The 26,820-nt window shown below is 43.3% G+C and overlaps 1 protein-coding gene across 1 annotated transcript in view; it reads right to left on the bottom strand.

The window, feature by feature from the left end:
• Positions 1-86: 86 nt before the first annotated feature.
• LOC306700272 (serine/threonine-protein kinase BRSK2-like) overlaps positions 87-26,820 on the bottom strand; it is a gene marked incomplete at both ends in the record, with an annotated part of 89,270 nt that continues 62,536 nt past the window's right edge. The window contains 17 exons of the mRNA XM_079165239.1: positions 87-307; positions 2,990-3,037; positions 5,366-5,455; positions 5,981-6,161; positions 7,370-7,493; positions 7,583-7,631; positions 8,008-8,215; positions 12,446-12,506; positions 17,895-18,048; positions 18,463-18,560; positions 18,740-18,904; positions 19,514-19,545; positions 20,002-20,148; positions 22,558-22,626; positions 23,153-23,186; positions 25,533-25,649; positions 26,172-26,312. Coding sequence (XP_079021365.1) covers positions 87-307; positions 2,990-3,037; positions 5,366-5,455; positions 5,981-6,161; positions 7,370-7,493; positions 7,583-7,631; positions 8,008-8,215; positions 12,446-12,506; positions 17,895-18,048; positions 18,463-18,560; positions 18,740-18,904; positions 19,514-19,545; positions 20,002-20,148; positions 22,558-22,626; positions 23,153-23,186; positions 25,533-25,649; positions 26,172-26,312 — 1,939 coding nt within the window. The remainder of the gene's footprint in view (positions 308-2,989; positions 3,038-5,365; positions 5,456-5,980; positions 6,162-7,369; positions 7,494-7,582; positions 7,632-8,007; positions 8,216-12,445; positions 12,507-17,894; positions 18,049-18,462; positions 18,561-18,739; positions 18,905-19,513; positions 19,546-20,001; positions 20,149-22,557; positions 22,627-23,152; positions 23,187-25,532; positions 25,650-26,171; positions 26,313-26,820) is intronic.

Here is a 26,820-nt window from a genome sequence, read left to right on the forward strand (position 1 = left end):
TAGAAAAGTTAGAGGCAAAAAGTAGATCTGGTTCTGTTCTTTGTCTTTCTGACTCTCTCTCTCTAGTCATGCACAGCTACCGCTCCTTAAGGTTGCTCCTGCGTCCGGTTGCTGGCGGCCATCTTTGTTTTGTCTTTGCCGGGGGGGCATTTAGAGTCATTGGGCGGGGGGGGCTGGCTGGGCTTGCCGCCGGGGGCATGCTTGGCGGGGGAGCTAGGCGTGGCGGGGGGGGCGCCGGACGCTTGGATGTTCTTCTCGTCTGAAAAAAGCTGTTTAATTACGTCAAAGAAGTTACTCAACGGGCTGCCTACAACAGACGGGAAGAAAAAGAAAAGAGACAGAGAGAGAAAGAGAGAGAACAAACAACAGATGAGCAATGGGATTAACATGAGGAGAGGAAGAGGAGGAGGTGATGGAGGATGAGAGGAGGAGTGGAGCCGGAGGAAAGGAGACTCTTCAGCCCGGGAGGGGGGGGGGGGGGAGGTGAGCTAATGTCACATCTTAAAGTTTAAAAATAGATATTAATAAATATATCTGTTTCAGTGTGAGGAGAGTGAGGCTTCAGAGTCTCGGCTTCCTCTGCTGGGCGTGAGAGCTAACGGGAGCTCTGGAAGACGGTTTCATTCAGAGAAACAGAAGAAACTTATCAAAGAATAAGCACCAAGAATCTACCTTCATCATGTGAACTGAGTTCAATTCTTAGTTTCAAACAAGTTTTTTACTGCAGATAATCTTCTTTTACATTATTTCAAATCCAAAGTTACGCATGAAGTTCATTTTAGTAAATTATGATCCATTTAGATTCAAATAGACCTTAAAGCTGCATTCTCTCTAGTGTCCACCAGGGGGCGACTCCTCTGGTTGTATAGAAGTCTATGAGAAAATGACTCTACTTCTCTCTTGATTTATTACCTCAGTAAACATTGTAAACATGAGTTTATGGTCTCAATCTCTAGTTTCAAGTCTTCTTCAATACAGCATGATGTTCATTTAGTACATGATGGTCCATTTAGAGTCACACAGACCATAAAGCAGGGGATGCTTTAGGGCGGGGCTACACAGTGATTGACAGGTCTCTACCAGAGACGTATACGGCGTCTCTACGTCACTCCTCCTCAGTCCTAATATGGTCACTTCCTGTTCACTGGTTGCAAAGAAAAAACAAAGATGGCGACGGCCAAATCGCCGAACTGGAGGCTTCAAAACGACGTCCACGTCTTCGTCTGTGGTGAATAAACTACAAACTAAAGCACTAAAGTTCACACCGATAAAACCAGATGAACATTTCCCCTCGACCTGTTCTCATTCAGACTAGCTGTGTTGCTAAGCTAACGCTAAGCCCTGTGTTTGCAGCAAGTCTGTAAAGTCTCAGAACTTTTCGCTACATTTGTGCTTCCTGCAAATAACCTTCACAGGCCTGTGTTCTCCGTGTGAACGTCTTCCAAAGCTCCCGTTAACTCTCCATCATATCAACATCCATCACAACAACATCCAACATCCATCTGCTCAAACAGAGGCTTCAAAAACAGTCATGAGTGAATTAAAACATGCGACAGCACAGAACACACATTAATCGTCACTGATCATTGCCGAGGTTAGTGAAACCGAGAGTGTCCCTCCGTGTTTGATCTGCAGCCGTCGATCAGACTTACCATCGATCCTCTTCAACAACAGACACGCTGGATTTCTGCTGTCGGATATTTTGTTTCAGTGAATTCAAACATGGAAAATTTTCAGGAGGCGGGTGAAGGGGAGCGACCGAGTGTCAAGCATTTATCATGCAAAGGGTCCGTTAAGAGCTGCTCACACACATCCACACTGAAATATACACATCTTATTGAGTCATTTAGTCATTCAAATAAAGATAGAAATACGATTAAAAACCTGAAAGAAGAAGCAAGGTGCGGCTTTTTGGCTGGTTGAGGATTTGAGTTTGTAGTTTTTTTTTACATTTTTCATCAACCAGGAGTTAATAAAGAAAAATATCTGAGTGATTAATCAATTCATCGGTTATTATTTGTTTAGCATCAACAAACTTTACAACTTTGGCTCCAAAAAGAAACTGTAATTATTATTGAATAATACAAATGTCAATGAATGTCATAACAACGTCATAAAAATATAATAAAAAGTCATAGTAGAGTATGTCGTTAGAAATGTTATTAAAAAGTGAAAAAGTGAATACAAATCAAAGTACAGTCATAGTTTAGTGAGTCATCATTTGTGTTATAAATGTCAATAAAAGTTATAAAAAAAGTAATTATATAGAATGTCTAAGAATGTTATAGTACGTCATAAAAGCTGTTGACCCTCTCAGACATTTGTGTTATAATTAACTTATTGAGTCCTGACCTTAATATTCAGACAGCAAAGAATTAAAGTTAGAAATTTAGGAGAAAAAGAGAAATCTGATAAATTTGTGAGAAAAAAACTACGTTAGTTTGTTTATTTATATTGTTATTTTTGTTTTTACTATAACGCACCAATCATAATCATATGTAACGTATTTGAAAAAACGTCTCTAAAAAACGTTTGTGAGGTTAAAGACACAAATGTAGCCGGTAAAGTACTTTCCTTGTGTTCGTATGTCCTTTCACAGTGAAGCGACTGAGACAATAAAAACACTATTTTCTGAGTTGTTTGTGTTTATAACCTCAGAGAATATCAGAGGATATAATCTGCCCGGCAACGTATTCCTGTTTTCCTTCAATGGCTCCGACACGAGGTCACAGAGTGTCCACAGTGGAAACGGTATCTCTTAAGAGAACTGTAGATTTGTTTCCACATTTAAATGACTTGTTAAGGTGAACATGTATTTTTTTGCAGCTCACACACACACACACACACACACACACACACACACACACACACACACACACACACACACACTGGAGTTAGTGCAGTCGGGGTGTGTTGGGGCCTCCAGGACGTTGCCAGTGAGTTAGAAGCCAGAGTTAAAGGAGCTTTTCTCAGGTCGCTCTGGTCTTACCACGCTTGGAGGGTTTACTGGACAAAGAGGCCGAGCGCTGAGAGCCATCTGAGAGCAGAGGACAGCGTCAGAAACACCGAGGCCCGGCGCCGCTTCCTCTTCATCATCATCATCATCATCAGCAGCAGCAGCACAACATTACACTTCTTCTTTGGTTTAAAGGATCACTGCAAACACTGAATGTTCCGCTCGTTTTCACACAAATGAATCAGAGCTGGTCTCAGTCGGTGAACTTGTTCTTCTTCATGGATCAACAATAAAGTGCCAACGAATTTACTTTATGTCTCAGAATCTCGACTGCTGATTCTCTCGTTAACACAGACTCTACAGAGAGAACATGAACCAGACAACCGCCACCTTTAATTAGCATTCATTAGTATTAATTAGCATAGATGTCATTTAACTGACTGAAGGTTTGACACCTCGCTACTTAAAAAGATCAAAACAGAACCAGATACCGAACACTTCTGGAACATTATGATGAAAGTCTGGTCCGTCTAGTGACCGTGGGCCGGTCCTGACCCTGTCTGGCTCAGAGGTCCTGACCCTGTCTGGCTCAGAGGTCCTGACCCTGTCTGGCTCAGAGGTTTTGGATCTGAGGTCCGGCTCTGTTCCAGATCATCTAACGGTGTCGATCAACATCGTTATCCATCAACTCGGGACCGTTTGTTTGTGTTCATAGCGAGAGAAAAATCTGGATATTTGACACAGAAGACTGAGAAACAAGCTGAACATACATTGAGACAGAATCAACCTTTAAAATCTGCTGCTGCATCCACACACACACACACACACACACACACACACACACACACACACACACACACACACACACACACACACACACACACACACACGTCTGTAGAGCTGTTCGGGGTTCAGGGTTTCATCACATGCACGATCTCTTGTTGTGAGCAAACACCAACACACACTCTGTTTGTTTGACTCATGCTTCCACTTTTAGTACGTCAGTAAAGCAGCAAACACACGATCACCAGCGTGTGAATGGCAGCTCCAACCCAGAACCACCGGCACACACACACACACACACACACACACACACACACACACACACACACACACACACACACACACAGATGCTCGGTGTGCACGGTTCTGGGTTTGGCTTTCTTCATTCAACATGCGAGTTGTTAAAAAAAGAGTAAAACAGCTGATGACAGGAAGCAAGGGAGGCGTGGAGAGGCAGGCCAGAGAGAGAGAGAGAGAGACAGAGAGAGACAGAGAGAGAGACAGAGAGAGAGACAGAGAGAGAGAGAGAGAGAGAGAGAGAGAGAGAGAGAGACAGAGAGAGAGAGAGACGGAGAGAGAGAGAGAGAGAGAGAGAGAGATGGAGAGAGAGAGAGAGAGAGAGAGAGAGAGAGAGAGAGAGAGAGAGAGAGAGAGATGTGGGCTCATCTCCTGGTGGAGGCTGGAGGTCTGATAACGGTTCCCTTCTGGTGTCGCTGGATGAACTGATAGTTTGGATCTTTGGAGGCGAGCTGAATGTTTGTCGGCTGATGAAACAGGAGGAAGAGCAGCTCCAGTAACAGCAGCTTCCAGGCTTTAGAGACGTAGCATGCTAGCTGGGTTAGCTCGGTTAATAAAAGATCAAAGGATTTGTGTGACGAGTCGTCTGTATCCATGGAGACACTTCAAACATTTAACTTACGACGAGCCAAAGTCACTAATATTACTTATTATAATCACTATAACTATGAGTTAGCTCTTTAATAAAGAGCTAACTTTATTAGCTCTTTATTAAAGATATTATCATGTGCATGTGTGTGTGTGTGTGTGTGTGTGAGTGTGTTACTCTGCGTCACCACCAGAGGGAACCACTATCAAGTAAATGACCACAGACACAACAACAGCAACAGGACAGACAGAACTAAGAGGGACAGCTGGAGAACACACAGATATTTTTCATAACCGTCCATCTGTTTGATAGGCAGCCCAAAATATCACAATCCAAGGAGGTTCGTTTATGCAACCAATGTCGTCTGAAATCCTCTTTTTCTAGTTTACTCGTGTGCAGCTGCGCAAACATCCGTTTTTTTCCTGTGAATGTTTCTGCTGAGTCAGACGCTGGTCCTGAGTGTGTGTGTGCGTGAGTGAGTGTGTGTGTGTGTGTGTGTGCGTGAGTGTGCACGCCATGGCATGTGGCAGGGGCATGCACGTGGGGATGCCGTGTGCTAAAAGCAGTGAGCCGAGCGGAGCGTGTCCGAGCCGAGGAGGAGGGCCGCGGAGGCTGTGAGGAGTGCCAGGATGCCGGGAAGGAGGGAGGCTGTGAGGAGGAAGTGAGGAGGAGGAGGAGGAAGGAGGAAGGTTAGGGGTCTAGGCGGGGGAGGGGGGGGGTGGCGAGGGGACTCCACTTACCAGCTATCTGGGGCTGCATGCCGGGCTGGTCCGAGCTGAGCAGCTGGGCCTGGATGGTCTCCACCACACGCTTGAACCGTCGGCTGGGACCTGATGAGAAAACGAGTCTCTGCATCACGTTCATCGTTTATTACAGAATTCTGCTGCTTTATATGAAGAACAATATAATATGGAAGACACAGTGAGTAGGGTTTGATGTATGGACTCAAACTAAAATAATCCCTCTCCATCGTCTGACCACTAGAAGTCTGCAGAGACTCTGCTGCTCCTCTTCCTGGATTATAAGATTGTGTTGAGTTCATCCCCTGCTTTATGGTCTGTGTGACTCTAAATGGACCATCATTTACTAAATGAACATCATGCTGTATTGAAGAAGACTTGAAACTAGAGATTGAGACCATAAACTCATGTTTACAATGTTTACTGAGGTAATAAATCAAGAGAGAAGTAGAGTCATTTTCTCATAGACTTCTATACAACCAGAGGAGTCGCCCCCTGGTGGACACTAGAGAGAATGCAGCTTTAAGAGACTTCTGAACCTGGACCCCGACACGCTCGTGCAGCTAGCAGCTGGAAAACTGAAGTCTGTGGTGTTTACCTGACTGTGGTGTTTACCTGACAGCAGGGTGAAGGTGACGGAGTAGATGCCGTTGTCCTTGGTGGCGCTGGTGCTCTCCGTGTAGGTGATGTCCACCTGGAACTTAACCGGCTTCTGGAACACCGTGGGACCGGCCGTGGACTTGTACTCCGCCCGGAAGCTGGTCTGAGAGATGACGCTGTGGCTCAGACTGGGGATCTGAGAGGGAGGAGAGAGGGGGGAGGGAGGGAGACTCTGAGTCAGCATCTACAACAGACAAACATCTCGTGCATGAGACGTTGAGGGAAGAGACGGCAGCAGAATGTCGCGTTCAAACAAGTCGCGGCGTTTCTGCAGAGTCGGCGTCGGAGACGAGAACAGACGGCCGTCGAGGAAACGCTGCACGGAGACGTGAAGTCAGACATGTTTACAGGTTATTCTGTGTTTGTTTGTGTGATTATATCACTGAAAGAAAGAATAAAGTCGTCTTTAAAGGAACATTTCTGTGACATAACGTCAACAAACAGGGTTTGAAGATAACTTGTTAGAATAATATCATTTAAATAATCATGAATAAATAAGAGTTATTTTACTGTTACACATGAATAATAATGAATGTTTCCTATTATTAGCTATAATTGATAAATTATATGTAATATTTGTTATTATAATCATCATTACAAAAAACATCCACATAATGTTTACAAACCGATCAATAACTATTAATAAAGTGTATATAACATGTATATTTAGATGTTTTAAAAACGATTTCTTGAAGGTTTACAATTCATTAACAAAAATTATTAAATAATACTTAATATAGTAAAATGTGTGCAGCAATAAACTGTTAATAATAATAATAATAAACTGAACGAATGGAATTGTTTTCGCCTCTTCAGCTATTAAATAAGATATAATTTATATATTATATATACAATTATTTCACATTACAAAACATAATGATAAAATGAGATAAACATAACATAGCTTATTATTAAACATGTAATTGTTTGTTAACAGTAAAATAACTATTAACTAAAGTTTAATTAAAGCTGAATTTGACGTTTATGAATCACTGAGCTTTAAATATGAATATTTTAACCTGCAGAATAATTGTATTTATTATCTTTATTATCTTTATTATCCAGAACACAATGTTTAAATGCTTAAAAATAAAGTATAATAAAGTTTTGACATATAAAACAGTGAAAGCACATTCACATAACGACGATTGTTCAACATTAAACACGTTGTTTTAGACGCAGTCATCTCGTATAATATCGATGTAGAAATATGACGATCGTGTTCTCTGTTTGAGGGGCAGCAGTCTGTCCTCGGCTCTCTGAACCGGATTCATAGATTAATTAATATTTATCTCGATATGAGTCTGGAGGAGAAGAGAACCGGTGACGGAGGTCTGGACTCACGGAGAGGAAGGCGTGGACGATGTCGGCCTTTATGGAGTTGAGAGGTTTGTCTCTGATCACGATGAAGATCTGCTCCTCTTTCTCCAGGTTGATGAAGTTACCGAACCACGACTTCTTAGCCAGTCTGTGGGGGGGGGGGGGCACAACACATCAGCTGGTTGGGCCACAACATTTAGACTCAAACACAGTTTTAGAGGCAGACCAGTTACTCACTCTGGAGAAGAGTCTGGAGTTAGACTGGACATGTCCTCCTGGGTGGGAACTGTGGAAGTAATGAGAGGTCAAAGGTCACAGAGTCAGAGGTCACCGCTGACTTCCTCCTCACATGTAACGCTCCTGTTTCTAATTCACATAAATACAGTAACGGAATCTAGACGATCCGGTCCCGTCACGGCTCCGTTCAGTTTGTCTTGAGGGATTTTAAAGCGCTTCAATTAAAGCTGAATAAATGTTCCACTTCCTGTGATGAGACGGTTATCTGGCGCTCGACTCGGCCCGAGGCAGCAGGTGAGCCGTTAAACTCCGTGAGGAGCAAACGGACGATTCCCCCGACCTACGAGCATGCAGCGTGATGCGTAAACACACAGATAAGAAAGAGATCATATCTTAAAGGCTTTTAATCTGAAAATCTACTCCACCTTGCATTTTCCTGCGGTGGAAGCGCGGCGAGCCCAGGAAGCTGTTCTTGATGGAGTTGAGGCGCGTCCTCCAGGGCATGCCGCCGATGGACGGGCTGGGCGGCGGCGTCGGGCTGGGCGTGCCCGCCGGGCTGTCCTTGGGCGTGTGCACCGGGGTGCCTTTGGGGGTGGGGAGAGGGCTTCCTCTGGGGGAGGGGTGGGGGGTCACCTGCGTGATGGGGACAGATTTGCCGTTGTGGTCAGGGTGGAGGTGGTGGTGGTGGTGGTGGTGGTGGCGGCGGCGGGGCGACATAGGGGGCGCGGGGGAGAGGGGGATGGACAGCTTGGGGGGGACGGTGAGGGGAGGGTGGCGTCTCACCCGGGGACTGTTGGGGGTGCAGGGCGTGGAGGGCTCAGATTTGGGGGCGGTGGGGCTCTGGGCCGTGTTGGGGAGCGGGTTGGACCGGGTGGTCTGCAGGGGCTTCTCGGACACTTTGGGCTTGGCGGGGAGGGTCTGCGTGCGGGGGTGCATGAGGGGGGACCCCATCTTTGGCTGGTAGGAGTTGGGCGTGCGCGGCCCCACCCCGTTGAGGCGGACCTCGGGGGAGTGGGTGGGGCTGCAGTTGGGGGACTGACACAGGTCGGGGGACTGGGGGGGGATGAAAAACCGCCGGGTGGGCTGAGATTGGCCATGCACCGTGACACATGACGGCAGAGTCAGCCAATGAGAGAAGCCAAGAGGAACACCACATATTCCCATTTTAAAAATTCAAAATAAAAAAACACAGCAGGGAAATTGTACAAAAAAAAAAAAAAAGCAGCGTGTTGGATGGGTTGAGAGGTGGAGCAGGCAGGAAGTGGTGAGAGTGCAAGAAAGAAAGAAAAAAACAGAACATGCGATTAGCATAGTGATCAGCCAATCAGGAGGCAGCAGTGGAGCATTCATGAGGCATCAACAGGAGGGATGCACCGAGATCAAACGCCTCCCGTCTCTGAGAGAAACATCGATACGGACTGCTTCTGCTTTATGTATGTGAGGAAAGGAAACAAGCTCTTTTACTTCTTGTACTATATTACATCTGATATGAAGGACATCTTGTGTCTGATAGAGTCTTAATGGGCCACACAAGTGAGCTGCTTCAATACAAAATTTTGTAAAATTTTAAAATTTAAAAAAAGATTTTGCAGCTCTTTCATGAACTAGTGATGACTAATGATAAAGATTAAACATTTCCAAATATATTCTCTACATATATATTTTATAAACATATATATATATTAGATATATGATATATATATATTACAATATAAATATGTTTATATATAATAAACATATATTTATTTACTTATATATTTAATGTTTCTCTGAGTAATAAAGTAAACTGTCTCTATTAGTTTAAGTCCAGCCTGTAGCCTTCATATTGAGTGTACTGTATTGAGTATTGAGTGTACTGTACTGTATTGAGTGTACTGTACTGTATTGAGTGTACTGTATTGAGTGTACTGTACTGTATTGAGTGTACTGTATTGAGTGTACTGTATTGAGTATTGAGTGTACTGTACTGTATTGAGTGTACTGTACTGTATTGAGTGTACTGTATTGAGTGTACTGTACTGTATTGAGTGTACTGTATTGAGTGTACTGTATTGAGTGTACTGTACTGTATTGAGTGTACTGTATTGAGTGTACTGTATTGAGTGTACTGTATTGTACACAGATGTTTGTCTCTACGCTGGCTGACAGACCGTATCTACGGCACCGTCCGATACGTCGGTGCATCCCTGATTACCAGCAAGTGAACCAGCTCCAAAAAAGCTAACGGAGCTTAGCTTCAACCCTCCGCCTGGGAGAGAGCGGGCCGGAGCGTCATGCACAGTGCTGATGCACGATGCTGTGGAATGAATGATCGCTGATAGAACACAGGTCAGAACAATGTGACACAAAGTGCAGCACTCAGTCTGGGGGGGGGGGGGTCAAAACTCTCATGTCGGTTCAGGGAAGATGTGTGTGTCTGTGTGTGTGTCTGTGTGTGTGTGTGTGTTTCAGAGACTGGCCTCATGCAACAACCACTCATACAAACAGCTGCAATCCGCTCCAGTAGTTAAAGAGGCAGGAGTGATGTTCTGTAGTGTGTGTGTGTGTGTGTGTGTGAGGTTCTTCTCCAGAGTCAGGGTTCTACTACAGTAGAGTTCATAGAAACACACAAATCAATGCTCAGCCGAGGACGTATTCTAGACTCCTAACAGAATCTCGATCAGTTTAAGTTTGAAGCTTTATTTATAATGTGTTCATAAACCTGAACTAGTTTCTGTCCCGTTGAGGTTGAGCTCTGTCGGTGTCTATTTTCTTTATGTCATATTTCCTGCTTTCCTTTTATTTCCTTGTTTCCTTGATGCTGGAAAGTACTTTTGCATTCACTCAGTCATGCATAAAGTTAGAAGTTTTTTTGTAAATAAAATCCATAACCTTGTAATTTGAGGGCATCGATCGTGCTAAAGATCTCATGAACGTCGCCACGAACACGAGGCGGAACGCGGCTGACACGAGGTTTGGAGAGAAGTTTAGGAGAACGTGCGTGAGGCCCGATGACTTCCACTCATTACTCACAGAAACAGAGTCGCTGCAGGTTTGATTTGCACAGTCGACCTTTTCTGCTGCAGACTTCTCTCTGAGCGATGGAGCCGCTCTGTGAGGACCATAAATCTGGAGTTTGGATCTAAAGCTCCGCTCACATCGAGGTCAAAAGATTTGTCATACAGAAAACTAAAAGATAATTAGACGTTGTTGTTCAGTCACTAGAGAGTTCATCCTTTCACAGACGTGACACACTTAATGATTAATGACGCTGGTGGGAGGGACGCTGTGTAAACTCTGGACCTGTATTCTACTCTCATCGTGTTTTATTAGACCTGTCCGTCTGCGACAACGTAATTAAAACTTTATTTTAAAAGCTGTTCGATTCAGTTGTTCTCTCCGCTCTCGTCAGTGCAAAATATACAACACGATTAAAGAGGAGCATAAATGAAGTAAATGAACTCCTGGAAAACACAAACTAAAGATCATAACCTTCATGGAGGACTTATTGATTTATTACAGCGAATACGTTTCAGAGGTTTATCAACGAGGGAAAAGTTATTACTTTAGTTATTGTTCAGGCAACAAAACTACCTTTTTAGGTCGAGTAACGGGTCGCAGCTTAAGTTAAAAGTATTTTTAACGCCGGCCACGTCACTTCAGATGAGTCTCTGTTGACTTGTGGTTTCAGGGGGACCCGACCAGAGGTCTCCTGGGTGAAGGTCCTGTGTTCTTTGACCCATTCGTCGCTCTTTATTCTACGCAGGGACGGGAATCGTTAGGATTTTATCGATACTAGTTCCCTTATCGATACTCTCATTGGTTCATATTGATTATTTTGTGAGAAACAAAGACAATTATTAAAAGAATCGATTGTACGTAAACAAATGGTCTTTCTTGAGCAGACAAGAAGTTCCAAAATCTAGCAGATAAAAGTGATTAGCTTTCATTTATTAGCATATTCTTATTGTTAGGGATGCTCCCAAAACCCTGGTTCTGCTATCGGTACTTTCTTAGTTCTGCAGTGAGATGTCCTTGTCTCAAACATCCTCTCTGTCTTTCTATCTCTTTGTCTCGTTGTCTCTTTGTCTCTGTCTGTCTCTTTGTATCTTTGTCTCGTTGTCTCTTTGTCTCTGTCTATCTCTTTGTCTCTTTCTCTCTCTGTCTGTCTCTTTGTCTCTTTGTCTCTCTGTCTCTTTGTCTCTTTGTCTCTCTGTCTCTTTGTCTCTCTGTCTCTCTGTGTCTTTGTCTCTCTGTCTCTTTGTCTCTCTGTCTCTCTGTCTCTCTGTGTCTTTGTCTCTCTGTCTCTCTGTCTCCAGCTCAGCGTGAGACTCTCTTCATGATCAGAGAGAAGGAAACATTTTATTCCGGTCGATGTTGTCAATGTATTTTCAAGATTTTAGAACTTCTTGTGTTGCTGATCAATAACAACTATTTCTTTACATACAAGAATAATAAAGAAATGTGGATTATCTTCTGAATTAATTGTCTTTTTTCCTCACATAATAATCAAAAAGAAGTACTACCATCCCTACTTATTAACGGGGTCTGTGCGTAAACCTCGGCTGGGATTACAGGTGTAGCATCGGAAGGAACCGTTACATTTGTGGATCAAGAATTATGTTGTTCACGTGTCTTTCATGGTAAAAACACATAAAAACACTCATCCTTAAAGAAATACTCAACATAACCACATGTCTTCCAGCTAGCATGAGTCGCTACGTCGCTCAGAGAGTCGGGCTCTCTGACGGTCACCGTTCTGTCCAACCGGCTCACGATGAAGTCCACAGACGTGTGCGTGAGCGAGCAAGGAACAACAGCCAGTGAGGTGCATTGTGGGAAGAAACCCCGAAATGGGTGCGCAGGACGGACCGGGACACTTACCCTGGGACTGCTGAGAGGACTGGTGGACAGACCGGAGGACGCCCCGCTGATCGACCGCGATCTGCACAAACACACACAAAGATAATCAATACACACACACACACACACACACACACAGACACACAATAAACCCAGTGAAGGACACACTGCTCTACACAACTACACACGAGATCTCTGAACCTCGTCGAGCGGCTGTTGTCGATTCGATCTCTGAGACGGAACTCGTTCTTATTTTCTCTGTTCACCGGCAGGACGTCGCTCTCTCTCCGTCTTCTCTTCTTCACGGTTTCATATTTTGCGTTCAGCTCTCTTCAGCCTGTTGTGTTTCTACTGAAGCGCTGACGGATCATTTCGTTTCTGATTTGGGACCCAAACACTTTGTGATGAACCAAGTTTATTGATGTTATTCTAACTACAACAGAACCAAAGTTTTTTTCTATTTGGATCAAAGTGAAAAGTCTTAAAGTCGAACGGAAGAAAGACTCATAAACGCTGATTTGATTTGATTGTATATAATAATAATAAAACATTTATATGTACGTATGAGGGGGCTGTAAGATGGATTCAATGTGTTCAACTGAAGCAGAATATTTGAATAATGATCTTTTTGAAATGCTCCAGATAGAAACATCCAAACAATCGTGTTTTTAGATATTTCAGTGTTTTGTGAAGAGAATCAGAGCTGATTAAGAAGAACAGCATCACGTGTGATTCCTGTTAGCATTAAGCTAACACTCAAACACAAACAACATCCAGGGTTTGAGTCAATAAATAGTTCAGACACGTCAGCATTACAACACACACACACACGCACACACACGCACACACACACACACACACGCACACACACACACACACACACGCACAGACAAATTAATTAGCATTGTTTCTTTTTTCTTTATGAGATTTTTCCATTTTTCATTTACGTATCATTAACTTTTCATATCTTCGTCCTCTCCCTCATGTCTTTCTGGATCACCCCCCAACACACACACACCCTCACTCACACGCACACACCCTCACTCACACACACACACACACACACTCTTTAACCAATACCCATACAGCTGCTGATGTCATTGAAGACTTTGGGACTTAATTGCCCGTAGACAATTTGGCTTTGTTGGAAGTGAAAAATGAAAACAGTAAATCATAATTAAATATGCTTGAAGTCACACACAGACTCACACACACACACACACACACACACACACACACACACACACACACACACACACACACACACATCACTGGCATTAAATTAGCTCTCACAGCGCCGTCGTGTTTTTAGTTGGAGCTCATGAAAGTGTTCCGTGGTGGCGGTGGCCATTTTGTTCCTTTTTAATTATTATTGCTTCTTTAATATTTCTCTGTTGTTTCTCACAATAACCCATCATCATGTTGTTAAAGTGTCGTTTGTGTCGAAACCACAGTTTAATGATGCAGCGCATGTTTCTGGATGCGTTTGTTTCCGTCTGCTGGAGACAGACGGAGCTCCTTGTTGGTTTAGACGCTTCCATTTAAATCCTCTTTTCTTCTCCAATAACGAGCTGATGGAACCGTCATCACTGTGTGTTTATCTGCGTGTTGATCGTAGTCGACCCTCCTGCATCTACTGAGTAACACTGAGGAAGCGCACCGAGGCGCTCCATCGATGACCAACGAGGAGACCCTCCAGAGAGGAGCTCCTATTAACCAGCCGCTCATTAACCGTGACACCCGTCCAGGACCGCCGGTGCCCGGCGAACACTTTTGAAATCTGACAAACGAGTTCTCGGTTCATCGCCGCCGATGTTTCGTTAGAGACGCAGCGTCAGCAGCAACCTTCATCTCATAGATCTCCCCCAATTAGATGATGAGCGGGATAACGGGAGGTACTCAGCCTCGCTTTTACATCTCCTGTTTGTGCTCCAGCTGCGTTTCTCTGCAATTAACTTATGCTAATCTTCATCCATCGACTCACGGTGGGCTGTTGGGCTTTTTGTTTTTTCTTCCCCGGCACAAGGTCAGCCACACAGACGCCTTACTGATACAACAGATATACAAACACACACACACACATGCACACACTGACAACGAGGAGTGGAGATGGAAACAGAATAGAAAAAAGTTGACCTAAAAATCCTCTTTGGCCCCGGAGGGCTGGAGGGGGGGGGGGGGGGGTTAGGGCTCCTCCTCTTCCTCTCAGCAAGAACACTGAGAGTCCAGGTTTGAGCTCCAGTGTTTCAGTTCTTTAGATATTTTTGTGTCGGTGGTTTACATTAAACAGACTTGTGTCTTCGTTGGTCGAGTGAAGTTTAAACTGAGGAGCTACATTTAGAAGTGACAGACAAAGACTAAACTAATGGATCGTAGAAACTCAAATGGATCTGACAGAACAAACACAAACAGGAATCGGACCAATACCTTTCTTCCTTGCTGCAGTTAGCGTTTGTGATATCCAAGCTTTTACTGAAAACAGATTTACTAAAAAAAAAAAGGGGGGGGGGGCAGACAGAACAACCAAGAGACAGACAGAAAAGGTCGTCACATAAGGGGAACCCTAAATGTTGAGCATGCATCAGGAAAACACAAATTTACAAATTTACAAATTTATCACCAGAAAATGAAAACAAAGAAACAAAGAATCACACAAGAACTCAGTTCATGCACAGAACCCAGAACCCAGGAACCAGGAGGAGCAACATTCATCAGAAACCAGGAGGAGCAACATTCATCAGGAACCAGGAGGAGCAACATTCATCAGAAACCAGGAGGAGCAACATTCATCAGGAACCAGGAGGAGCAACATTCATCAGGAACCAGGAGGAGCAACATTCATCAGGAACCAGGAGGAGCAACATTCATCAGAAACCAGGAGGAGCAACATTCATCAGGAACCAGGAGGAGCAACATTCATCAGAAACCAGGAGGAGCAACATTCATCAGAAACCAGGAGGAGCAACATTCATCAGGAACCAGGAGGAGCAACATTCATCAGGAACCAGGAGGAGCAACATTCATCAGGAACCAGGAGGAGCAACATTCATCAGAAACCAGGAGGAGCAACATTCATCAGGAACCAGGAGGAGCAACATTCATCAGAAACCAGGGGGAGCAACATTCATCAGGAACCAGGAGGAGGAACATTCATCAGGAACCAGGAGGAGCAACATTCATCAGAAACCAGGAGGAGGAACATTCATCAGGAACCAGGAGGAGGAACATTCATGAGTCATGCTGCAGTCAGAGGTCCGTCAACACTGTGAACAAGCGAACAGTCGACCGGATCAACGTTTTCCTGCTGAACGTCAGTGAGCATCGTCTACATGAAAGCAGACGTTCAGGTTTGTGATGAAGGAGGTGAAACGTGTTCACCACACAGCGCCGGATCACAGCAGGTCGTGAACTACTCATGAGATAAGATCCTCTGGTTCTGTGTAAAATAAAACGTAAAATCGTGTTGTTGTGTTCTTCTGCCTGAACTTAACTTTATGCACATATTTTAAGCCCAACGTGAGGCCTGTTGCCTAAACCGTAGTTTGTTTTGTCGATTTCATCTCCCAAAATAAATAGATTGTGTAAAACTCGGAGAAGAAACTCAATAATTCAGAGATTTAAGTGAAATTCACAAGAAAAAAAAATCACAAATTTACGAGAAAAATCAATATTCTCTGAGATTATAAAGTCATAAATGTACGAGAAGAAATTCAGAAAAATAGTGTTTTATGTTCAGTGCTTGAGCTTGTTGACTATTTCAATAATAAGTCATATTCCAAGAAAGAACTTAAGTCATACATTTGTGATAAATAAATATAATATTCTCTGAGATTAAAGAAGCAAATGTATAAAAGAAAAAGGAGATTAAGAGTGTTAATCAGCTTAACCTGAGGGTTTTACTCTTCCTCCTAAATCTCCAACACAACATGCAAAGTGTAGATTATTCTCTCCGTGATGCTCTATCGAAGAGAAATGACTCTTCCTCACTATGAAGAGTTCAAACGATGAAGATCTCGACGGACGTCGGATCAGATTTTCATCTTTTTGAACCGCTGACCTTTAACGAGTTGTCGTGTGACTCTTTAACGAGCTCTTAACGAGGCCGTGAGCAGAACTTTAGGATCCGAGTTCACGTTAAATTAAAAAACGCAGAAACGAAAAAGATGAACTTCTGTCAGACTGTTGGATCAGATTAGAGCATAAAAATCTATATTGTTCCATAAATATCGTAGCTTCATTGACTTTTATGTAACATGACGTCATCCTGTTATCCTTTATTTAGTGCTTGTTGCCTTAAATTAATATTCTTTTTGATCAAAAGCTTGTTTCACATTGTTCTGTGGCCTCACATGAATTCTTCAAAGTACGTTTTTGAAAAGTTTCTATATCATGAACATAATGAAAATGTGAGAATGAAGCCACAGTCATGGCATAGAGTTAATACATTTAACTGAAAGGCTTTTATTAACATACATCTTTTGATTGAGGCTTTATAAGAGTGTTTATACGCTTCTTAACTACCAGCCATGTATACTTTATATCACAGCGAACCATTTTCAAAAGCAGAGTTTTGCACGTTTTCTAACCGTTATCTTTCATAAACTTTTAATAAGTTATTTTATACATAAACCCCAAAAAGAAGGAGTCTCTGCAGGTTTCTGTCTGGAAACAATGACACTAAAAACATTAACGACCATCCGTATGTCCATGTTACAATAATATGAGTCAATAATAACCCAAAGAGAACAAACGTTGACTTTAGTCGCTCAAACCGAAGTGAAGCTAAACTCCAGCTGAGTCACAGGAAGCTCGTCTGAAGCTCCGCGACGCTGCAAACACACAAACTGAATTAGTTTTATTAACTCTGCGTTCAGCTTCAACTTTCCACAACTTGATTTACATAAATAAATAAGAAGACGGTTCTGCCACTAGAGAATAAAATGACCTTTTCATATTGATCGCAGAGAGAACGTCCACAATAACTGAATCCTGTTCTTTCAGAGACTTCAGTTCTCCTAAAAAACGCCCAAACACACACATCAGGTCAACGTCCTCTCACAGCTTCCGGTCCTCTTTCTTGTGGACCGCATGCTCCATGCACACACACACCCGACCGTCCTTGTTCATGCGTTTTAAGGCGCACTGAACGTCAGGCCTCTCTGTGATTTGTTGCTGCACACATCTCGAAGCGACGTCGCGTATTTAACCGCAGTTTGGGTGAAGGCGGGAAGGATTTACAGCCGTGAAGTGAAGCCGAGGTCGTACCGAGGACGAGCAGATGGAGGACGTGACTTCAAATTTTATGTTTTAATCTGAAACCTCCTTCCTTTATTTCACTGAACTGAGATTAAATACATCATTCAACCATCATCCGCTGGACCTGTGTGTGTGTGTGTGTGTGTGTGTGTGTGTGTGTGTGTGTCGGTCCATGCTCCACACACACACACGTGCTCGTCTCCGTCTCTCTCACCTCTGACCGTGGGTCGCCATGTCGAGGGCCCGTCTCACCGGTACCGGGGACCCCCCCTCCGTGACGCACAGCACCTCCATGGACTTCCTCTCCGGCCGCCGCTTCCCGTGGCGGCTCAGCATGGGCGAGTCCACGCGCTTCCTGGGAGGGTCCACTGAGCCGGGGGGGGGGGGGGGGGGGGGGGGGGTCACACGAAGATAGAGTTAGAAAACCAGAACTGAAACACCTCAATAAGATCTGCTATCTGTGTTTGTTTCTTGTCTTCACAGTGAAACGGCATCCTGAACAGACACTTCTTTATCTGCTGTTCTTAAAAAAACATGAAAATATATTTGATATATAAATGAAGAATACGAGATTTTGTTACTTCTGTATATTGTATTTGTTTCTACATCTCCAATAATAATGTTTCTACAGTCTAACTCTTTGAGCTACGGGCTAAAAGTCACCATGCTAACATGTTAACACTGATGTCGAGCAGGTGATGCTAACACGGTCACGCTCTTAGCTTAGCACATTAGCAGCAAACACAAAGTTCAGCAGAGGATATATGTGGTCATAATCTTACCGATCTCGCTGCGAGGCGGCAGGTTCTGGTCCTCGTGGCTCGGGTACCTCTCCTTGCGGTCCAGCAGCAGGAAGTAGATCATCTTCTCCTGGTTTTCTCTGGAAGGAGGAGGAGACAGTGAGAGAGCTCATTGGTTAAAGATGCTCCATCATCACCAGACACGTTAAACAGGAGGATGCATCAAACTGACAGCTCCTCTGCCGTCTCGTATATTTCTCTGACAGCCCCCCCCCCCCCCCCTCTAATCTTCCTCCTCCTCCTCCTCCTCTTCACTCACTCCTCAGACAGCAGGTCTTTGCTCAGCTTGTCCTTGTCCCTGAAGCAGCCCAGAGAGTGCATGCTCTCCAGGACGTCGGGGTCGATCTCCTCGGCTGCAGCCAGACTCCTGATGGCCACCTTCCTGGGGACGGGCTGCTCGGGCTCCGGCTCGTTCTTTCCGGCTCTGCAACACAAACGGCTGGATTTAAGTCACGGAAGCTCATAAAAAAACCCCATCTGGACTTAAGTTACAGATAGCTGGCTTTTGTGTTTAACTTTATTCTAGGAACTTGATTATTGTACTCAAACCATCCAGGAGGAAACCTCTGGTTCTGAAAAGTCAAGTCGAAGCTTCACGTCTTAAAGCTGCATTCTCTCTAGTGTCCACCAGGGGGCGACTCCTCTGGTTGTATAGAAGTCTATGAGAAAATGACTCTACTTCTCTCTTGATTTATTACCTCAGTAAACATTGTAAACATGAGTTTATGGTCTCAATCTCTAGTTTCAAGTCTTCTTCAATACATCATGATGTTCATTTAGTAAATGATGGTCCATTTAGAGTCAAACAGACCATAACGTTTGAAAACTTTTAAAGTTTGTCAGCCTGATAAGTCATTTTAAATCAATCCCAGAAATAGTGACTCCTTTAGAGATCAGAGGTCTCCGGATGTTTGAGCTCTGATGGAGCTGCTTCTTCTCTGAGAGGCGTCCGTCACAGACCTTCATTATTCTGCATTAGCTGCATTTTCGTATTCTCAGATACTGAACACAGAAGAACGGTGGATGTACTTACAGATACCACGTATGCTTCTGGATCTGCTCCAACTGCAACACAAAGCAGAGGAAAGAGACATTAAAGTCTTTTTCACAATGATGCTTTTCATGTGATTGTCACGGCTTCACATGACAGAAGAGTCTTGTTACGAGCTGTCAGAATGTGCTGGTACATCGTGATATTTACATCATTTAAAGGTGTGGAGCGACTGCTGATTGGCCCTTTAAGCTGCCACAGGTAACCTAACTGACCCTCAGCTAACACATGAATTCATCTCTGAGATTTCTCATCCATAAGACGTGCAGACGAAACACATTATGAAAACACAGCCTGTGTTATTTTTGTGGCGCTTCTATTATGAAACAAGATGAAAAGAGTTGATGCAGAGCTACAGACGCCGGAGGGCCGGTCACGGCGCTGTTCGGCTAAATTTAGCCTCAGCGGTCGCTTCCGGCATCGGCCCCGGACTGCACCAACTATCGGCGGTGAGGCGGGAGGAGCTTTACCGTGAGCCTCTTGCCGGCGTCCACTTCGATCATCCCTTTCAGGAGGTTCTGACAGTCCGGAGGGATGAAGTGAGGCATGTGGAAAACGCCCAGCTTCACCTTCTCCAACAGGTTCCTCAGGTTGTCGTCATCGAACGGCAGAGCGCCCTGGAGGAGACAAGGAGACGAGGAGGCGAGGAGACGACATGATGATATGCTGACGAAATATCCATAGAATCAGAATTCTTTTGATTTTTAGTCTGTTCATTCATTTAGCTAAGACACAGTTAAACAGTACATTACTGTGATTTTTAAAAACAGATGCAAGTTGTGCAGAGAATTAGACACTCGTATCTATTCAACCATTTAAGTTGTAACTCCAGATGCTCTGAAAGTTCACATAAAGACTAAAATGATCCTCTGAGTGTGTCTGCAAAGTTATACAGGAAGCTGCCGTAGAGTCAGGTGTGTTTTGTAAAGATGAAATATTAAGACAATGTTTTAGACACTAAACATCTAAAGGTTCCCAAAACAGTTTGCATTTCAACTTCTTAGATGCTAATTGAAGAAACTCTGGACAGTGTAGTTTAATATGTAACATTTACGCTTTAAAATGTACAAAACTGACCAGACTTATGTTGTATATGTTGGTGAGTTGTGCACTTACTATTTAAACTATAATAAAACCTGAGAAATCTGAAGGTTTAATCAACGGGAGTTTCAACCAACAGCGTCACATCGTCAGCGTTGTGGTTGATTTATTGACTCTTTTTGATCCAGTTTTGAGACACATTTTTACGATATATATATCTAGAGATATATATATATATATTATATATATATATATCTCTCTATATATATTATATCTTGGTTGTTTTTAACTGGATGAAGTCTGGATTTTAAGTTATCAGAGACACAATCTGAGCTGAGCTCCGAACAGCGTCAGAGAAACTGATTTATTTTAACGTGAAGCTGCTTCATTCAGAGTGTTAATCAGAGGAGGAGACCATGAACAACAACTCCCATGATCCCACGCTGCTTCACCCAAAAAACCTCTTTTGTTATTGTTTTGATTGATAGAAAATGACGTGTTTCTACCTGATGGTGGCACCAGAGGAATAGAAATGATGAGGAACAATCGACTGTAAATATCTACTTTAAACAGTTGCAGGTCAGAAACCGTTGAGAGATTTGAAGACGTTCAGATTTCAGACCTGTTGTCATGTCGGTCTCTGTTGTCTGACTCTCCGTCCTCCTCCGCTGACAGGAGGACGGGAGCCAGATGGCCGTCGACACTGTGCTGGTTGGGTTTGAGGAGATTTATATCCTCGTGTGTTAATCCGCTCCGTCTTCATCAAGACAACAACAACACGCGTGTGTGTGAGCTCACACACACACACACACACACACACACGTAGTAATTGAGTTCTCTGACGGCTCGCTTGTCACGTTGTAAATCTGCTGCTGTGGATGAGACTCGCTCACTAAATCACTCAGACACGTCAGAGCGGTTTGTTCTGCAAAGGGCAAACATGCTAACGTGCTAACGTGATTTATACTGCCACAGCCAGAAGTCCAGAGTTGTGTTATTTATAATGAGTATGAGCGTATCTTTTCACCGTTAGCACTAGTGGCTAAAACAACACATTCTTAGCTTCTTTTAAAATAAATGTGTTCTGGTTTAATTTGGGTTGTTTCTTTAATAAGATCTACTTATTTTCTTCTTCATTGTAAACTTCTGTTCATGTCCAAAATTTGTGTCGTTTTGTTTTTTGTTTGTTTAATTAAAGCTCGAGCTTTTGCTGCGTTCCACTTGAACCGAGAAGTCAGAAGTTACGAGTTCTGAGTTGGAAATTTCAAGTCGAAATTTCCAACTCAGAACTCCACCAACGAGATGGCTCAAAATCAAAGATGGCTGCCGTTAGCAGGATTCAGCTCATCACTTCTGACTTCCTCGTGTCTCATGATCTCAACCAGCAGCGTCCAACGGCTTCATCTGAACTGGTTTAAAAAATGTGTGTACTTCTTATATTTTTTTTACTTTTCTGTTTTTCATGAATTTATTTGTTTTTATTTTGTTGTCAAATAATATATTTTCTCTGATATTTTTGTGCTTTTTGTCATTTATGTGTCTTTGTATTTCTCGTCGGCTCCGTTGTCTTGTTATTCTTCCTCACTATGAAGCGACGTTATATAAGCTTCTTCTCTCTCTGTAACATTTATTATTATCATGTGTTCAATTATCTGGATTGTTATGAAGTCTCAGCTGAACCTCTTTTCTTAACAGAGTAAATCCTCTTGGTGTGAAATCCGTTTACGCAGACGTTACTTTGGGAACGTTCAGCGGTAGATTTGGTGATGAAGATGAAGACGATGTGACAGGTTAGACGATGGAGTCGTGTTAGTTTGTCTCAACTCGTTGAATAAATAATGTGGATTTGAATGTTTGACTGGTGCACAGCGTGTACCTCCTTCACACGTTCACAACATTACAGCGTCGGTTCTGCTGAACTCAGTGAAGCTGCTGTTGTCCAAACATGTGACCAGCGAGGTCATGTGATCCGTTCAGTCACTCACCACTAAAAGTGCAAACAGGATGACGCCACAACTCCACGCGTCCGCCTTCCTCCCGTCATACTTCTCCCCCTGGAAGAGAGAGAGGGAGAGAGAGAGAGAGAGAGAGAGAGAGAGAGAGAGAGAGAGAGAGAGAGAGATGAGTCTCACATCCTCTTCACTATTGTCCGTTAGTTCTAAAACTCTTGCAAACATTTAAACATGGACGTCTCTTCATGTCACGGTGCTGCTGAAATGTCATTCAAAGATATTTAGTGATTCTAACTCTTTATTGTGTTCCCGTTACTTTGTTGTGATGTTTTATTTTTGGAAATCTCTCATATTTAAATCATATTTTTAAACAACAACATAATGAAATACATATTCAGAGTCAAGGAACGAGTCCCTTTCAAAGTAAAAGCACACGAACACATTTCAAAACAGAAAAGGAATAAAATGAATATGTGAAAGGAATAAAGAAACATCTTCGGTTTGGTCCTCAGGAGGAACAGGAAGCACAAAGAAATGCCATCAAACAGCTGATCTCTGTAAGTGTATGTCCACGGGGGGGGGGGGGGGGGGGGGTGATGTAACAGCCTTTCAGACAGAGAGCACTCACCCTGATCACCTCTGGGCAGGCGTAGTGAGGAGATCTGAAAAATAATAAAGAAGTCACAACGTTACACAACCAACAGACATCATCATCATCATCATCATCATCATCATCATCATCTTCATCTTCTAGCTCTCTCTGCCTGATGGGGATTATTGTACTTTAGAGTGTAGAGTACCTGTTACTGCACAATATCACTCTTAATATCAACTATTCTAGTATCTGACGTGAGTACTACTTATTTTTATTGTTTATTATATTAATTATTTTACTAAATTAATGGTTCTTTTGTGATTCTATTTTGTCGGTATAACGTCTTATACGTCTTAATTATTACTTCATTATTTATAGATATTTATATATTCTGTTGTTATCTTTGATGAATCTCTGGCACAAGAATCTATAAAGTTCTATTTTATCGTACTTTTCTTAAAGTGACTCGTCTGGCGCTGCAGTCATGAAGTCAACTTAAAGCGTCTGTTTCTCTGGTCCGTCTCCTGAATAATCCCCATAATGCCGCGCTGCAGTGAGGAGCACTCGCCCGGTCTTCCTCTCACAGTGAACAGCCTCTTCATCACGCTAACGTACGTTAGAACCGGATCATCTCAACCGCTCACACATTCAAAACACACCGAAGTCTAATTACAGCAGAGCGGACCTTCATCCGTCGGCTCGAGGCCGCTGAGCGACATTTAATGAATAACATTAACGTCACAGCGAGCGCACGAGTCACGAGTCATCCGACTAGTTACTCACACGATGACGTTTATCCTTTAATAAAAACTCTGTTCATCCCTGAAGAGCAATCTGAGTCATCTGCTTCTGTTGCTCTGATCGCTGCTGTCGTGTTACAGCAAGAGCTTCAAAACAAAGAGTAAGATGGAAAAGAGATGTGGGCCCCAAAAGACCCCCACAAACAGAGACCTGGGCCCCAAAAGACCCCCACAAACAGAGACCTGGGCCCCAAAAGACCCCCACAAACAGAGACCTGGGCCCCAAAAGACCCCCACAAACAGAGACCTGGGCCCAAAAAGACCCCCACAAACAGAGACCTGGGCCCCAAAAGACCCCCACAAACAGAGACCTGGGCCCCAAAAGACCCCCACAAACAGAGACGTGGGCCCCAAAAGACCCCCACAAACTGAGACGTGGGCCCCAAAAGACCCCCACAAACAGAGACGTGGGCCCCAAAAGACCCCCACAAACTGAGACGTGGGCCCCAAAAGACCCCCACAAACAGAGACCTGGGCCCCAAAAGACCCCCACAAACTGAGACGTGGGCCCCAAAAGACCCCCACAAACTGAGACGTGGGCCCCAAAAGACCCCCACAAACAGTTTTTGTGGGTAAAAACTAAAACATTCTTTATGAATAAAGATTAAATTCCTCCCTTTTGGCCAGACATTTATTTTCGATATCTTTGATATCTTAATTCGTAAGCGAGGCAGATCCTAGTTACATGTTGAATTATAGTTGAAACAACTTTATGTATTTTTGGCATTTTTAAAAGACAAATGTCCTCAGCAGATCTTTGATATTTCAGATCTACTTTACGACACTCAGAGTTTGAACCTCGCTGTGTGAAACCTTTAAATCACAGAATGAATTCAAACTGTTCAGGTTTCAGTCAGTCGAGAGTTCAGAGTGTCTCGGAGGTTTAACACAAACACGCCGATGAGGAATCACCATGAAAACTAAAACAATAGGTTTTGGGTGAGCTTCCCAGCTGGACCATCCAAATGTAAATATATTGCTGATTTGACAAAGAATGAGCTAAAACCTCACCGCTGCATTATTTCTAAGAGCAGCATCGCCTCCATTGTTTGACTTATGATAATGAGGAACAGCAGGCGGAATATTTAGCCCAATGAATCCACGTTCTTCGTGCAGCGTTTCTGAGCCGGAGGAGTCGGCTTTAGACGTTCCACGCGACCGAGTCTGTGGAACCCCATGTGTGCGGTTCGCTGTGGGGACCGGCAGGAATCCTACGAAACATTGTGAAGCCTGAAGAAACAAAGAACCTGAAAGCTTTCTCCTGTTTCCACACAACAGCTCCACTCCACTTCAAAACCTTCTAAAGCTGTTTTCATGTCTCAAAACAACTGAAATAACTCCTGATGAGTCAGAATGAGGCTCAGCGTCTCGGTACATTCAGTAACATTTCTCTTAAAGAGACAAAAAACAGGAAAGAAAAGCAATAACTCTTGAAACCAGTCAACTCATAAACCTTGTTCTCTAGCGCTTCAACAGATCCTGTTCACGGCATCAACTGCTCTCGTGGATTCACTTGACGAGACGTTTCTTTATTAGTAAGAGGTGCAACGAGGACGACAGTAAAGGCGAGCCCTGAACCAGAGTCTCTGGACCTGGGATTGACTCGTACTCACCCACAGCTGGTCTCCAGCAGACTGTCCCCGACCTGCAGAGACGCCATGCCAAAGTCTGCTATCCTGATGTTGTTCTTCTCGTCCAACAACAAGTTCTCGGGCTTCAGATCTCTGTGGCTGGAGGACGGCAGGAAACACAAATGTTCAAATGTTCATCTGAATTACAAACAGATGAAAACCTTCTTTACGTCTGAAGGACAACGGGAAGCTCTTCTCTCCTCCAGACCTCCAGCAGCTATAAATCTATTACAAATGTATACAATTCTTAAAACTTTGATGAGTTAACTTATATTTGTTTGGCTCTCAACATGGCGGCTAGCAGCTAACTGTGCTAACAGCGCTAACAGTGACAACAACGGTAACAGTGGTTCTTCTCCATGCAACCGTAGAATACTCGTATCTTTGTAACGTTTTATTACACATCTCTGCTCTCAGTGGCTGTAAACCTTCAATCGTTTGGACACATGATGCTTTATTCATAGAAGCTGAGCCGCTTTTAGGTGAAAGTGCTTTTAAATCTTCTCTTGAATCAGATCTTCTCTGGAAAGAGCTCTATTTTGGTTTAGATGTGTTTTCTAAACATGTGTAAAAATAATAATATATATATATATATTCTTTGTGAGAGTAAAGGGAACACACCATATGGAGTGGCTGTGGCAGAAGTCCAGCGCTGAGATGATCTGTCTGAAGAACTTGCGGGCCTCTTTAGGCGTTAGCCGGCCCTTCTTCACCAGGTAGTCGAACAGCTCCCCCCCGGAGACGTGCTCCAGCACCAGGTACCTGCAGAGGAAGAGGACGGTCAGAGGAGGAAGAAAGACCGTGAAGTCTTTCAGTCATCTGGGACGAGTGTCAGATGATAGAAGATGTCCCTTCCTCCGTGTCTGTGTGAAGTTTGCATGCTGCTCTACAGGTTGAGAAAATCACTAACGTGGAAATTTTAACATTACATTTTAAAATTTTGAAATTTTGAAATTTTAACATTACATTAATATAATATATATATTAATATAATAATATAATATATATATATAATTAATATAATATAATATATTAATAACATTACATTACAACATTATTTTAACATAGCAGCATTTTAACGTTCCTGAGGTCTTAAAACACAGACTTCCTGCAACTAACAATCATTTATGTTGTTGATTAATCTAAACCAGGACGTCCTCAAAAGTCTTGTTTCAGTTAGTTTCCCATCAAAGAGACGGAAAGAAAGAAACAAAAGAGTCACAGTTTCTAATCAAAACATCACTTTAACTGATTATCTTATATTAATAGT

Source organism: Pholis gunnellus (assembly GCF_910591455.1).
Source record: "Pholis gunnellus genome assembly, chromosome: 1".
In the NCBI taxonomy this organism is placed as follows: Eukaryota; Metazoa; Chordata; class Actinopteri; order Perciformes; family Pholidae; genus Pholis; species Pholis gunnellus.